This window comes from Mauremys mutica, chromosome 2 (assembly GCF_020497125.1).
Source record: "Mauremys mutica isolate MM-2020 ecotype Southern chromosome 2, ASM2049712v1, whole genome shotgun sequence".
NCBI classification, from domain to species: Eukaryota; Metazoa; Chordata; order Testudines; family Geoemydidae; genus Mauremys; species Mauremys mutica.
The window spans coordinates 43,759,197-43,773,764 of NC_059073.1; the positions used below are offsets into that span (position 1 = coordinate 43,759,197).

The following is a 14,568-nucleotide window of genomic DNA, read 5'->3' on the forward strand; positions in this document are numbered from 1 at the left end:
CTAATTTGATGGTGTCCAGTTTCCAAATTAATTCCAGTTCTGCAGTATCTCTTCGGAGTATGTTTTTGAAGGTTTTTTTTGTTGAAGAATTGCCACTTTTAAGTCTGTTGTTGAGTGACCAGGGAGATTGAAGTGTTCTCCTACTGGTTTTTGAATCTTATAATTCCTGATGTCAGATTTGTGTCCATTTATTCTTTTGTGTATTTATACCTCCCCATTGTATGTTCCACTCCATACATCTGATGAAGTGGGCTGTAGCCCACGAAAGCTTATGCCCAAATAAATGTGTTCGTCTCTAAAGTGCCACAAGGACTCATTGTTTTTGCTGATACAGACTAACACGGCTACTACTCTGAAACCTGTCACATATTTCAAAGGACCATTTAAGGTGAAATGGTGATCTCTAATTATTGGAGATCAGGATGGGAGTAATATGGGGAAAGATTCCACATCCACCTACTGAAGGGTTCTTATGCCTTCCTTTGAAGAAGCATTTCTGGACACAATCAGAGACAGAGTATTGGCCTAGATGAACCTTACCTCTGATTCAGGCTGGCAATTCCTATGTTCCTTAATCTCTCAGTGCTACAGATCTCCATGTCTAAAATGCAGCTGATGATACTTCCTTTTTTCTACCCTTTGTCTGCCCCATCTATTTAAACTGTAAGCTCACTGAGGTAGGGACTGTCTTACTATGTGTATTTTGTGTTGCCTACCACAGTGGGGCTCTGGTTTTGGTTGGAGCTTCCAACAAATAATTAAGAATAAGAATAAAGCATTGGCATTCCCTATACAGTGTTTTTTGTAGCGCTCAAAGTATGAATGGAAAAAAAGCATGTGAAGATTCCCTAGAATCTGCCAGGAGAGGTCTGAAGATGTAAGGGTGCGGTATGTTTAAGAGTAAGCAGGATAGGCTTGGACAGATTTCCCATTTGCCAGCTATCTCTGCTTAGAAAGATAATCCCTGTTTTTTAATAAATTATTTACCATTTGTTCCACTGTCTCTCCAAAAGTTGCCCTGGGTTCAATGTATTTCAATGGTATTAAAAGAAGTTTCCCTGTTTTCCTCTTCAAAGGTCTCTATGTAACATTTCCTACGGTTGGCAGGTACTTGTGTGTGTGTGTATATATAGACAGACCAATACGTAACTGAGCTTTCAGATTTTATTTCCTTCCGTCAGTCTTTGCAGTTTCAATTCAGTCGGAAGAGAGAAATGTTCTAAAGTTCCCAACAAATGCTGGCATTCAGCTACTACGGGAATTTAAAGAAAGCACTGGAGCTCTGCCCTTGCTTGCTTAAGGCCTTGTGCTTCCTTCCCTTCATGCAACACCATGGAGAACACACATCCTAACAGTGCACAAGATTGATGCAAATGGGGGGCAGAAGGGGAATATGAAAGAAAGCAGCAGATATATGGTAGAATTTACCCTATCACATAACCACCTCTAGCCCCTCCACAGCTATACACAGGAGTTCATTTTACACACTTAAGGGAGGGGTGGGAGGTGTGGAAACAGCTGCTCAGTATGGGGTGTTTGCCTTGGAGTCAGAAGTCACTGACTGTGATTTCCCTTGTCAATTACTGTAGCTCAGAGTGTCAGTAACTTCTTGTCCCTTACTTTCACATACCACAGAAAGGGTAGGGGAAGGAACCTGCACTGGTATCCCACACGGTATGAGTTGTGCTGTAATTTGTGGGGCCCCAAAACAGCACAGGGACCTCATGAATAACATGAGATCCCTGGACTCATCCCTCTATATTTCTGCAGATCTCCAGGTTACTAGAAAATCATCAAGCTTTCCTTCCTGCTCCAGAGTTGCTAGTCCAACCAGACCCCCAAGGGAGTACATGCTCCTTCCACATGTGCCCCTTTTAGCACAGATTATGTATTGAATAACAGATTATTCTCATCTTTCACTATACTGAAGAAAGTTACAAATGATTTTCTGTGTTTAAGCATCTGTAATGCATCATCTCTGTAGAACTTAGGCACCTTTATCAATCCCCGTGTTTGGGCTTATTTTATATAGAGAGGCAAGGTTCAAGTTATTTTCCCCTCCCCACCCAACACCTCCTGCCCCCAAATTTAAAACTCCAGATAGATGACAATATCCAAATAAAGCACTACTTCAACTTCCTGGAGCATGGATAGGCATTAGATGAAATTCTCCTCATGGTGCCCCCAGCATTCCTCTTTTCATAGGAAATCATCAGCTATAATAAAGATTTCAGTCCAGACGCTGCCTTAAGTCACACTTACACAATGCCATTGTCTAGGAAATGGAACATATTTAGTCATTCCTTTTATATCATATCTATGTAGCATTTATCATCATCATCATCATATCTAATCCACAGAGAGCCAATGGTGCATTATTCCTATTAAAGGCACCTTTGGGATGAGATTTAAAAGATGTAGCAGCTTTGGATTGTCTTGTTTCCAACAACTTTGGTGACAGTGGAAAAGATTTTTCACTCCTTCCATTGCCTTCACATCATACAGTTTAGAGGATGGTGTGACGCAGTCTGTAGAATTAGTCAATGTTTGTAAAGTATTTTTGGGTGAGTTTTGACTAAAAGTGCTATATAAATGCAAACACATGAAATGGGTTGTAGAAGGTTGGTGTAACAGGATATACTGGCCCTTTAAATGGCAAGCCCACCACTTCTTACTGGGTCTCAGCCCTTTAAGGACATGCATTCTGCAGGCTGTAGTTGCTGGATAGAGGATGGGAACTGTAGGCTGGAAGCACGTGTGCTGGGAAAGAAGCTGGTTTAAGAGGGAGCTGGAGAAGGAACCCAGGATGGTGTAGGCTGGCAAAAAGATGCCTTTAGAATTCAGATGCTTAAGAGCAAACATAGGAAGTAGCCTCAGGGAAGTATGAAATGAACATCTGAGGATGAAATAGACTTCTACCTACGTTGTTTAGAGTTTCAGGGTTGGAGCATGTAGTAGAGTGAGGGCACAGGGTCCCCTATGTGGAACTAAGGCACCAGCTAGGTGGTGATGTTTCTAGACGAGTGGTAAACCCTAACAGAAGTGGAGAAGGTTTGCACAGATCTGGGATGGGGCCGGGGGTGCAGCTCAGAGAATGAGGATCTGGTAGAACAACTAATTTTGAGCCCCTGCACCATGAGGGGAGAACCCTGACAGATGGGAAGATGGTTCACATAGATCCAGGAGAGGGTTGCAGATTTGAGAGTGAAGAACTGGATAAAAGACTGCTCTGTTAGAGTTTCATTTTTTTTGCCCAAAAGGCTAACGTATATTACTAGCAAAGGGAGACAGTCCCAGAAGCAATTCCTTCAGTTGGATTTTAAAAAAACAAATAAAAAACAAACAAAAAAACCCATTAAACTGCCTGTCTTTGGGGCTGATCTGTTAGTTTCAGAAGGAAGCATGCTCATTTTGTCCACTTTTCTTTCTAGAATGAACTCTCGTTCTTTAGTTTTGTAGTAATAGAAATTGTAAGGATGAAAGACAAAAAACAAACTTTAAATTTTTCTTTGAGAGGGGGTGAGAGTAGAAACAAGTGCGTGTCAAAAAAATTTCCACAGGAACTTTGAACCAAGACTATTGCACTTCCTGTGCTTCAAACATTAAATAGTATCATTTCTTCCCATGGGAATACTACATTCATGGAAAAGATACCATTTAGTGTATAAGTTGTTAAATCAACTTTGTTCACTGTTGTATTTAGAGATAGACAAGTTTTAATACCACAGTTGTGACATGACAAAACAGAAAAAAAGAATCTGTTCCCATTTCTCCTAAATATCCTCCCAGAGCTCTTAAAAGCTGCTGTGTTTAGAGAGACACTTCCATTCCACCAAGGAATACTAAAAAGAATGCACCAAGGTTTGTTTATACCCTCAGACCGCAAGGGGACTCATCGAGTGGGAGGATAACTAGGAAACAGAATTTTTCCCCAACAGCAAGATCAGTTTCCCACAACAAGAGAAGCCCCAAGCTGCTCTTGGATTACAGTTGTTGTCTGGTGGAAATTATTGTTCTATATACTTCCATGTTAGATTCACTATTTTTTTTTAATTCAAAAATGTCCTTGGCACACAGAAAAGTAACAAAAGATCTAAGAGGAAAAAAAATCACAGAACCACCACATTAGAAATTTTAGAGCATTAAAATCACACCCTGCAGTGAATTTAGGGTCTATTTCTTTAAAACAAACAATTAGATGTATTGTAATATTTTTCCTGGATTTTTTTTTTAAAACAAACATTCCTACTTTCTCTCATTCAGTGTTGGAAGTGAGTTGTCAGAACTAGGGGCCACGTCAATTAATTCAGCTTGACCTTTGGTCAAGAGAGGTTGTGGACTTCAACCCTGGCCTACTTACAACAGTTTTCAACCACAACATGCTGTCACTTTAATTCAAAATCGCCAAACCCCATAGGCTACTCCGTAAACAAGTATTATTTCAAAGGAGTTAGCATTTAAGCCAAACATGCCCAATCTAATGCAAACTCTAGAAGAGAACAACAAAATATGGGATACTTCATAACCATACCTAATGCCCCCATAATCCCTTCCATGTGTATGATAAAAGGAGATGCAAGTCCACAGCATGTTTTCTCTCAGAAGCTGGGCCTGTTCCTGTGCAAATCTGGGAGACAGAGTAGCTTAAAGAAGTTAAGGTTGGGATCTGCAGCAGACAACAACTCTGGCCTTCTGCACAGCAACTCCCTGGCTTCATGATCCTCTCAGATATGTAGCACTAATATCAGCCCACTCTCCTGCATAAATATTGTCTTCATTAAGTACCAGGGAAGGAAAGTCACTGCAGTTTGATAGCAACTCAAAATGCTGAATGCTTTGTAACTTCCAGTGGAGAACATATGCTGTCAGGACTTCTCCCTTTGTCTCTTTCCTCCTACTTGTCCAAAATTCTGTTTTTGGGGTCATTCCCACACCACCTCCAAAAGCTAAACGCTATCGTACTAAATATAGAGGAGAGTTAGATGCCTATGTTTTCCATAAATCCTTTCTTCTGTATGCTTCCAAACCAACTGCTGAATCATTTCACCTCTCCATCCCCAATCCACATCAGGTGATCCTCCATACCCATCCACACCTTCCCTCCTACATGGGAAGGTGGGGGCTGGGGGGATGATTGCCACCTCAGGCTCAGCAGGTCTGGCTGCATGCTGGAGGAGGGAGTGGAGACTGGGTGGGCTTGGGAACAAGGGAAGGGAACATGTTTCTCCTCCAGCCCCACAGAGCGGATAGAAAAGATACTGTTTAGGCCTGCATTATTTCTTCAGCTGAGGAAATCTCACTGAGAATCTGTTCAAGTGGGGTGGCTGGGACAGGGTCTCCCTGCCCGCACCCCTCACGACCCATGCAACATTCACCCCAAACCTGGTGATCACAGGAATCAATAGGAAACCAGATACTTCAGTATCAGCTCTGGCCCATGTGTCTCTATTGGAGCCATGGCTGGTCCCAGGACCTGCCCAGTTGTGAGGGGAAAGGGCACTCACCCTATCAGTTTGATTTTACTGAAAAAATGCTTCATGGCCCAGAAGAGAATTGGAGCTACCATAAAACAAATTCTACAGGATCAAGCCATGGTTTGCCAGTTAATCTATTTTCTATCAGTTGCCTGTAATGCATGGATGAGTTAAAATTGTAGCAAAATTAATTTAAGGGAAATTTCATTTAAAAATAGAAGGGACAACCAAGTTGTAAAGTATGAATACATCCAAGTTTTGGAGTCCCCATATTACTTGTTATTGAAACCAACAGAAAAAGGTTACTTGTGTTTATAGAAAGTTTTAATAACGCAGTTTGGTCAAGCATAGGTAAGTGATATAACTGATAACAAATTTAAGAAAAATATTTTCCTATTTGCTTAATTCCCCTGGACACCTCTACATAATATGAGTAAGAGTTCCCTGTCACAGAACTGCTAGTTAGTATTTAGAGATGCTTGTTCTTTCTCTAACCCCCACTCTCCTGCTCTCTTAGGGCCGATCTACACTACAGTTGGGTCAATATAAGGCAGCTTATGCTGACCTAACTCTGTAGTGTCAATACTAAAACACAGCTCCCACCAATGTAATTTGCCCAGTACACCGACTTAACTCCACCTCTGAGAGAGGCATAGCGCTTAGGTCAATGTAGTTAGTTCGACGCAGTGTCAGTGTAGACACTGCAGTACTTACATCAACTGTTGCTGCCTTTCAGAAGCCATCCCACAATGCCTCACGCTGACAGTTAAACTGGTGCAAGCACTCCCGGTGAAGATTTAATTACTCTGGTTGCTGTATGTCAACATAACTTAGGTTGACTTAATTTTGTCGTGTAGACTTGCCTTTCCATACACAATACTGTGCTAGCACAATCCTTCCAATACCAACAGCTTATATTTGACAGGAATATTCTTCTAAATTCTTCCTTTTCTTAGACAAATGGTATCTGCACTCCAAACAATTGGGCTTTGTTTAAAAAATAAAAAATCTGTTTAAGTAGAACTCCCTTTTGATTTCAATGGGAGTTCTGCTAAAAACTGATGGTAAGATATGACCCAAAGTCACGAATCAAGTATCTATCAGTAGTTAAACAATAAGCTATTTTTCTGAAACTATAAGAACTTTTTACATGTTCTTACTTATCCAATTACTTTTTTTAATATGACACTCACTAAAAAGAGAAAAACTTAAAAATATGGAATGGCAAAATGTATGGAGAAGCAGAGGTTCCAAGATATCAACAGTTCAAAGTGCAGCTAATATTCTTCCATAAAAGAAATGACATGAGGAGACAGACACTTAAGTTATTTACATAGCACTTAATTTGCAAAAATATAAGAAGGAAGCAAAATATTTATAGTCAAGATTGAGTCACAAAAACTGGACTGAGACAAGTACTATAACTTATCAGTCACAAGGAAATGCTGTATCAGATTTCTAAGGAGTTTCACAGTTGCTACAAAAGCACTAGTGGAGGCCAGCCAAAAGTCCTAAGAAGCAGCCAACCCATATATATATATATAGATGCCACTGCTGGAGAGGGTGGTGTGGGGTTGGGGGAATGTTCCATAGCTTGGCATCTGAGTCTAGCAGCTGCCAAGCAACATTCATTAATAGCTGGCTCCAGTGTTAGAACACATCCAGGAGGAGAACAAAGCAAACTGAAGACACTTGGAAATTTCAGTCTAAGAGAAGACTGAAATTGTGCACAGATGCCAATTTCCTTTTTAATACCATTGCTAGAAAACAGATGATGTTGACAGAAGCCTGATCTCTAGATTTATGAATGAAAACTAAACTGATGTTTGTAATTAAGATGAGAGTTTTGCTAGAATTTTGTTCTAATAGCACAGTGTTGGCATTGGCAATGGAAAGGAGGAAAGGTCAGATTGTAACTCAAGGCAATAAATAATGTTGTTATTTTCATTCCCACTGCAGATTGCTTTGTTAAACAAATGACATTTCAGGAGGGTTTGGGACGCTATTAAAATGCCCACACAGTTAAAGCTTTCCAAATTCCACTGCATATTATGGGGTGTGTTTGAAGGGGTGATGTCTAGGGGAAAGAAGAGGACTCAAATAGGACCATAAACTAGTCATTGCTGCTGGTTGTAAACAAAAATTTGAGATATGCATAATAATAGAGAACTTGTGTAGAACAATTTTAACAAAAATAATGAACATCTATATTATGTATGCTAAAATGCTGTATACAATATTTACAGTAGCTGGAAAGAAAAGGATCTGAAATTCAGAAGTGAAAAGGTTGGTTATTCAAGCAGTTTGATAATGATCTGCTTAGGAAGAAAAAGTAGACAATTTGTCATGCATTTAATGTTTACAACTAAACTAAATAGCATTTACTGCACCTTTAAGAAAACTCAATCTACCATAAGTAATATGGGCTTGGAGAAGACTGAATGCCAGACTATACAAATGAAATATTAGTTTAGGCATGAGAGACTTTATTTTGGCACTTTAACAAATATTTTATTTTACAGCAGTGGCACAGCATTTGCCTGAAATTTTCTTTTCTTGGCACAGTTATTTCAAACAGTTATTTTATGAATTGAATTTCACTAAATATTGCACAATGAGATATACCTGTTAAATATTTACCCGGTTTTTAATTGGTTAAGACATATGGCTTCAGAAAATCTGCCAGGAAGTATAAGTAGTTAAAAAGCAACTATTATAGTGCAGAATAATTTTAATTTTTCCTAAATGACCACTGAACTTGGGACAGCAGCAAATATAAGTTATGTGATTCTTTTCTCTGGAGATGTATATACAAAGATATATACTTGTGAGAAGTAGTTCAGTTCAATCTTCTGCCCACCTAGTTTTGAAATTAAGAAATCAGAAAAGAAGAAATTAACAGACCTGAGGACGGAGCCTAACGTAGGCAAGCATGCTGTTGTCATCTCCATATGTCTATCTGTTGCAAAGCTACTTGGATCCTAACCAAAAGAGCCTTTTCTCTTCTACTTGGAATATGTCTGTCTTCTCATATAAAAATATTCCACTTCTCAATTCTCCTTCTGGAGTCTGAGTTGAATCAAGCTGAGGTCCTCCAAAGATGGAATAGAAGAATGAATAAAGAAATTATATCCATAATAAATGAAACTCTGTGTAGTCCTTTGAGTTCTACAACCTGAAATTAAATTTGCAGAAAGTATATGTCTGTGCCAATGCTGCCATTGTATATAATGCAAAGATTGAAATCCTCATAATTAACAGGCAAGTTCCAAGCATGTACACAAAGAAACATTGAGTGTGCCACTTCTAAATCTCTGTTCAAAGCATGAGCCTCATCAATAGCTTTTCTTGGTCTTGGTTTCCAAAGAACATCCTCCAAGATTTATTAGACATAATTTGTGATATTAAACATAACCAAGTAGGAATAAGATGAAAAAAAGTACAAAAGTATAGGACTATGAAATTTCAGTATTAGGCCACATGATTTATTCAGTAGTGTTTATGTTCCCAAATTACAATTTATGTCTATCCATGTAAGACTACAAAAGTTACCACTAGAATTGTCTGTGCTTATAAAATACCAACATTTTCTTTTACTGTTATATATTCATTAACACCAGTCTGCGACGAGTTACATAGAATCATAGGCACTTCAAAGGCTTTAAAAGACGTTTACAACTTAAATGTATTTTTAAGAACAAAAATTGATATTTAAACCCTACTTGTAACTTCAAATTGCAAGAAATTAACAAATACAGTGGCCATAGAAATCTGCAGCAACTTCTCAGAATACTGTTAGAGTCTTTGGGTTTGCTTAGGCTTGTAAGTAGCTTACTTCAAATCTTCCTTAAAGATTTGTTTAGTAAGGATATGACTATACAGTTTGTAGTACTAATCCAATTTTACACATTAATTTGCTGTTACAAATTTCACTGAAGCTACAGTTACATTGAGAAACAATGCAAAGTGTAAAATTGATATTCGGACACAAATTTATACAAAGTGGAGATTAAAGTTTACATAGCTGAAAAATTACATTTACACTAAAAGTTACTGTTATCTGAATTATCCGAAGACAAATTGCACCATGACAACTACAAAAAGGCATTTTTTGGAAACAGATAAATTAATGAAATAAAAACTAACTTGTAAGATCAATCTGAGACATGCTGACAAAAATTAAACAACTTTCATTGAGCCATAGGATAAAACAATCATTTTCATTATTTTATATTTATGCATAAAGTTTTAAAAATGATTCAGTGAACATCAATGGTTTTATAAAATAATGCTTTACCACTGTTATTCACAGAACACGGCAAAAGTTAAGTTTTAATTTTACATTTTTTTAAAGGAATACATGAAAAGTTTTAAATACAATGGGATTTTATCATAAAGGTGCCATAACGGCTCTTTAAAGAAAAAAGATCTTCATTATTCTATGCAAAAGCTTTATTTAAAAGAGTTCAGTGATCTCATAAATAGAGACACTAAGTAGGAATTTTATGCATAAAACTCCTTAGTAGGTGCCTTTTGATAGGCAGCACTGGATGGTTTACGTTCACCAAGGTCGTAGCTGCCTTCATCCTTCTTCCTCATGCGATATACCAACAGCAAGATAAGGAAAATTGCGAAGAGAAAGCCAATAACTCCACCTGCAATAACAGCTGCAATAAAATGAACAAACATTCACAATATGCCAAAATAAGACCCATAGCTCCACATTTGTTTTCCGGTACACAAAATATTTACTAGTTATTTGCTATCCTTTTAAAATTTAAAAAACTGGCTCCAATTAAGTGATTATCTTGATTGGCTTTTTTATGAAATCATTGTAAATAGATTTTTAAACAGAAAAACATTTCAATAAAGAGTTTTGTTTAAAAGTCAAAGACACAATATGGCCCATAGTTCTAAAGAAATTAAAAAGTACAGCTCAAAGTAGTAATAGTTTTAGTTAACAAAAAGTTAATAATGCTCCCAGAGCATAATCAACAACACGATCAAATATAACCATAAAATCTTAACTGCTTCTGAACTTACTTTTAACAAAGGGAAGTAACTTTTCTAACATTAAAATTACATATAATTTACTCTTGATTACTATTCTGTTTTACCAAGGAAGAAATTGATTCATGCCACGTCTCCTTCAGTCTGTTACTCCATGACCTAAGCCTTAAATACATATCCTGATGATAAACCTTGTATCCCTTTCATGTAGCCCAAAAAGGAGGACATTTCATTTGTCATGTATTCGCCAGTGCACACAAGCTAACAATTCCAACGACACTTATAAAATCTGAGTATTTCCACTGGATATGCTATGTCAATGCTAGTTTTCTTTTATCCAAACCCCTTGAGCTTCAGGGAAATTCAGATCCAGAATTTTATGGCTTGAGCTCACTTCTACGGCTCAAGCACACTCTTTTGGGATACGCCACAAAAAATAAATGCACTTCCAGAACAGTTTGGATGCCAAATTTCAATGGATAGGAGGATTTCACAGTTATAAATTCCTGGAATCAGTGCCGATTATAAGAAAAACAGTACAGCTATACTAGTGTGACACTATCTGGTTCTGCTCTGCTATAAGCTACACAAAATGAGGGGCCAGCTTGTGTCTCCCTGGTCCACACATGGAGATGACCCTCCATACACAGACATCCCTGCTTCTCCGTGGAAAGAGAGGTTGCAGCTTCCTCCATGACATCATCTCCCCTGTCCCCAAAACAGCACTCAAGAGGGATAGAGACTGCCAGGAAAAGGGACTGAAGGTCAGGCAGGTTGGGCATAGATCTTTGCCCTACAAGTTATTATGGAAATCCAAGTTCAAATGGCAATTCTCCCTTTCTGGGTTGTGAAAACTAAGAATCCCCAGGAGGAAGCACTGAACTTCTGGAAGATGGAATACCTTGCAAATAATCGGCAAAAGGGCAGGCTGTAGATTAAATAACTCTGGATGAAGCCCATCTAATTCTCCACAAAGGAATAGTGGCTGCTCTGCAGAAATGTATAATCCTCAGGGACCCCATAGCAATGTGGAGGGTAACAACCCAGAGGCAATATGAATTTTGATGTTTATATAATTATTCTGCAGGTAACATCTTTGTATTTTCTACATTTTTTCCTATTACCTTGTAAAATAGTCCTGAACTAGCTGCTCCTTACCTGCAAGTACTTCTGTTCTCTGAAAGAGGTTTTCTGAGTGCTTCTCAGTAAATACATCAGCGTCATCACCTGCGTCATTCTTATTTTTGTTAGCGTTAGAGTTAGTGTTCTGAATTTTCTCTGTCTCATCAATTTCTTCAGGTGACTACAATACATTTAAAAAAGCAATGATCACATTACAAAAATATACATTTCTGCACTTTGAATGATACTTCTTTAACCTAGGTAGTCAGAAAATCATATCTAAACATGCACATTCCAACACAAAAACAAAGTAGGGAAGCAGTAGTAAATTTATATAAAACTGATACAGTCATCATGATGTTGAAACATGAAACCTGTACCTATGAGATCTGTGCAATTATATTTTCCACATCTGTAAAAGTGCATTTAGTTAAGTCACAAGATGAAAAGTCCTAAATGTCCATAGAATTACTAAACATAAAAAACTAAAGTCAATGAAAATGCTACATCTGTTCAGTGGCCACGCCACTGTGAGATCAACATTCAGCATCTATATTGCTTTGATTCTCATACATCATTCCCCTGGATAGGTTATCCCGATGAAACCAATCAAAAAAAATATGCAGTTTCACTGATAAGCCAGTTAGGAGGGACAGCTAACCGCAGGGAAAGTCAAGTAAAAATATAGCAGGATTTACAGACAGTACAGAATTTGGCAGAAATCAATACAGTGTGATTTAATAAAGATAGATGAATGTGTTTTACATGGGGAGAGAATATTATGCACATGTATGAAACAAGAGAATGAAGATTAGCACACAAAAAATGATTATATGCTGATAAACAACTCATGGGTGTGTAATTATCAGTCCCCCAGCATAATAATAGTGATAATGTTGTAACAAAATGTATCAAAGATATGCAAGACCAAAGAATCATTAGTCCTCTTTGTAGAACACCTGTGAAGTTACTTCTGACATTCTACAGGCAGTTTTAGGTTCCACTTTACAGTAAAATTTAAAAGAATCCAAAAAAGGCAACAAGTGATGAAAAGTGTAGAAAACAAGATTTATGAAGAGAGAACAGAGTCTGTACAGTTTAGAGAAAAGACCGCGTCTTTATGATAATTCCTCATGTATTACTTAGGCTAGCAAGAAGGAAGTAGTAGTCAAAGCACATTTTTTAAAAAAGCAGCTAAAGTCTAAAATGAAGCAAAAGGGCAGAATAATTAGTAATCGCTATCACAGTGAGGTCAATGAGACCTCATTAAGAAGATTGTGGAGTCACCATTACTGGAGACTGACACAGCAAACAAGATTGTTATATATTTATTACTTGTATTATCATAGCACCTAAGAGCCCTAGTCATGGACCACTGAGCTAATGTGATTCTACAGAAAGCTATGAGTAATATTCTGCAAGGATATAGGGACACAGACTAGATCATTAAAGAGGACCTTGTTTTTGTAGCATTCAAATAATACTAAGCCTCAACTCCTGATAATTAGTGGTACTGTGCTCTCTGCTGCTTTCAGGGTGAGCCATCCTCTTTTCATTGAGTGATAGGGAGCAAATTAATCTTTCCCTCAGATTTAGAAGTCTGACTGCTAGTCTGTCTTTGGAATGGATCTATAACCGGAAAGATCAGCATATAAAGATCAGTCTTCTCTATTCACATTAATACACCAATAAAGGAAGATCAAGCTTCTGGTCCTCTTCTGAGCCCCTTCACAGAGCCATCTCTCCCTTCCCTGCTTTTCTCTATATCACACAGTCTCCACGTCAATATTTTAATACTAAGTGCAATTATCTCTTTCCAAGAGTATTTTCCACATTGCTTTCAATATTTTTTAAATTTTATTATCCATACACAAAATACCAAGCACAGCAATAAGTTATTAAAACATTAGCAAAAATCTTCTCAATGTACAGAAACTAAGTGAACTGGTTATTTTACTGTTTTCCTAAAAGCTGTATATGTGATCAGCTCTTCTTTTTTGAAAGAAACATTCATACTCAAAGCTTCTGCCCCATAGTTTAATAAGCACTGGATTCAGCATGCCCAAGCATACCTATTAAAAATGGCTTTAATTACCTTATTTTTGCATGCCCTTCTTTATATTTTATTTTACGTTTTTCTCCCTCTATACAAAGAATAATAAATATAGTCCTTATGTAAACTGACAGCCCTCACAACCAAAAGGGAAAGCTGCTCAAAAGTGACTAGACATACCTTGAAAAGGGTCTGAATTACAGAGAGCATGTGCTCTGCAAATCAGACCCTTTTCAAGGTATGTCAAGTTAGGCACCCAAGATTCACTAGCCAGTTTGGAAAATATTGACCAAAGCTGACTCTCCAGCAACAGACCAATAGCATGGGCAGTAACAGCACAAACTTCCCCAGAGTACTCGGCCAACAAGTCTCTGACCTAAAAGACCATCTCTAAGCACAAAGGAGCAGTTCTTGTCATAAGCATTCAATCCTGGCATCTCTGGTACTTGTGTCAGCATGTGTCTCACTTATCACAGTATCAGAGGGGTAGCCGTGTTGGCCGCTTTTACAGATCCAGGCTAAGAGTTCTGTGGCACCTTATAGACTAACAAATGTATTGGAGCATGAGCTTTCGTGGGTGAATACCCACTTCATCAGATGACATGCATCTGACGAAGTGGGTATTCACCCATGAAAGCTCATGCTCCAATACGTTTGTTAGTCTATAACGTGCCACAGAACTCTTTGCCACTTATAATAGTGGTTCTGTGATGTGAATACCTGCCAACCATTCTTTTAAACATTGTCATCTACACTGTTTTCTATCTGTGTGCCAATGGAATCGGAGAACAACATAGTAAGCATCGCAAAATACCATGTTAGAATTTTAAGGATGGTATTTTCCTCAAGAGAAACCTGGAGAAAAGCACAAAGCATACCACAAAAACAAACAAAATTATCCTTTTTTAT

General features: G+C 37.9%; 1 protein-coding gene across 1 annotated transcript in view; it reads right to left on the bottom strand.

The window, feature by feature from the left end:
• Positions 1-8,937: 8,937 nt before the first annotated feature.
• Positions 8,938-14,568, bottom strand: part of SDC2 (syndecan 2) — a 101,332-nt gene continuing 95,701 nt past the window's right edge. Inside the window, exons 4-5 of the mRNA XM_045004051.1 lie at positions 11,643-11,787; positions 8,938-10,141 (exon numbers count right to left, since the gene is read on the bottom strand). Of these exons, the coding sequence (XP_044859986.1) occupies positions 9,978-10,141; positions 11,643-11,787 (309 nt within the window). The 3' untranslated portion in view covers positions 8,938-9,977. The remainder of the gene's footprint in view (positions 10,142-11,642; positions 11,788-14,568) is intronic.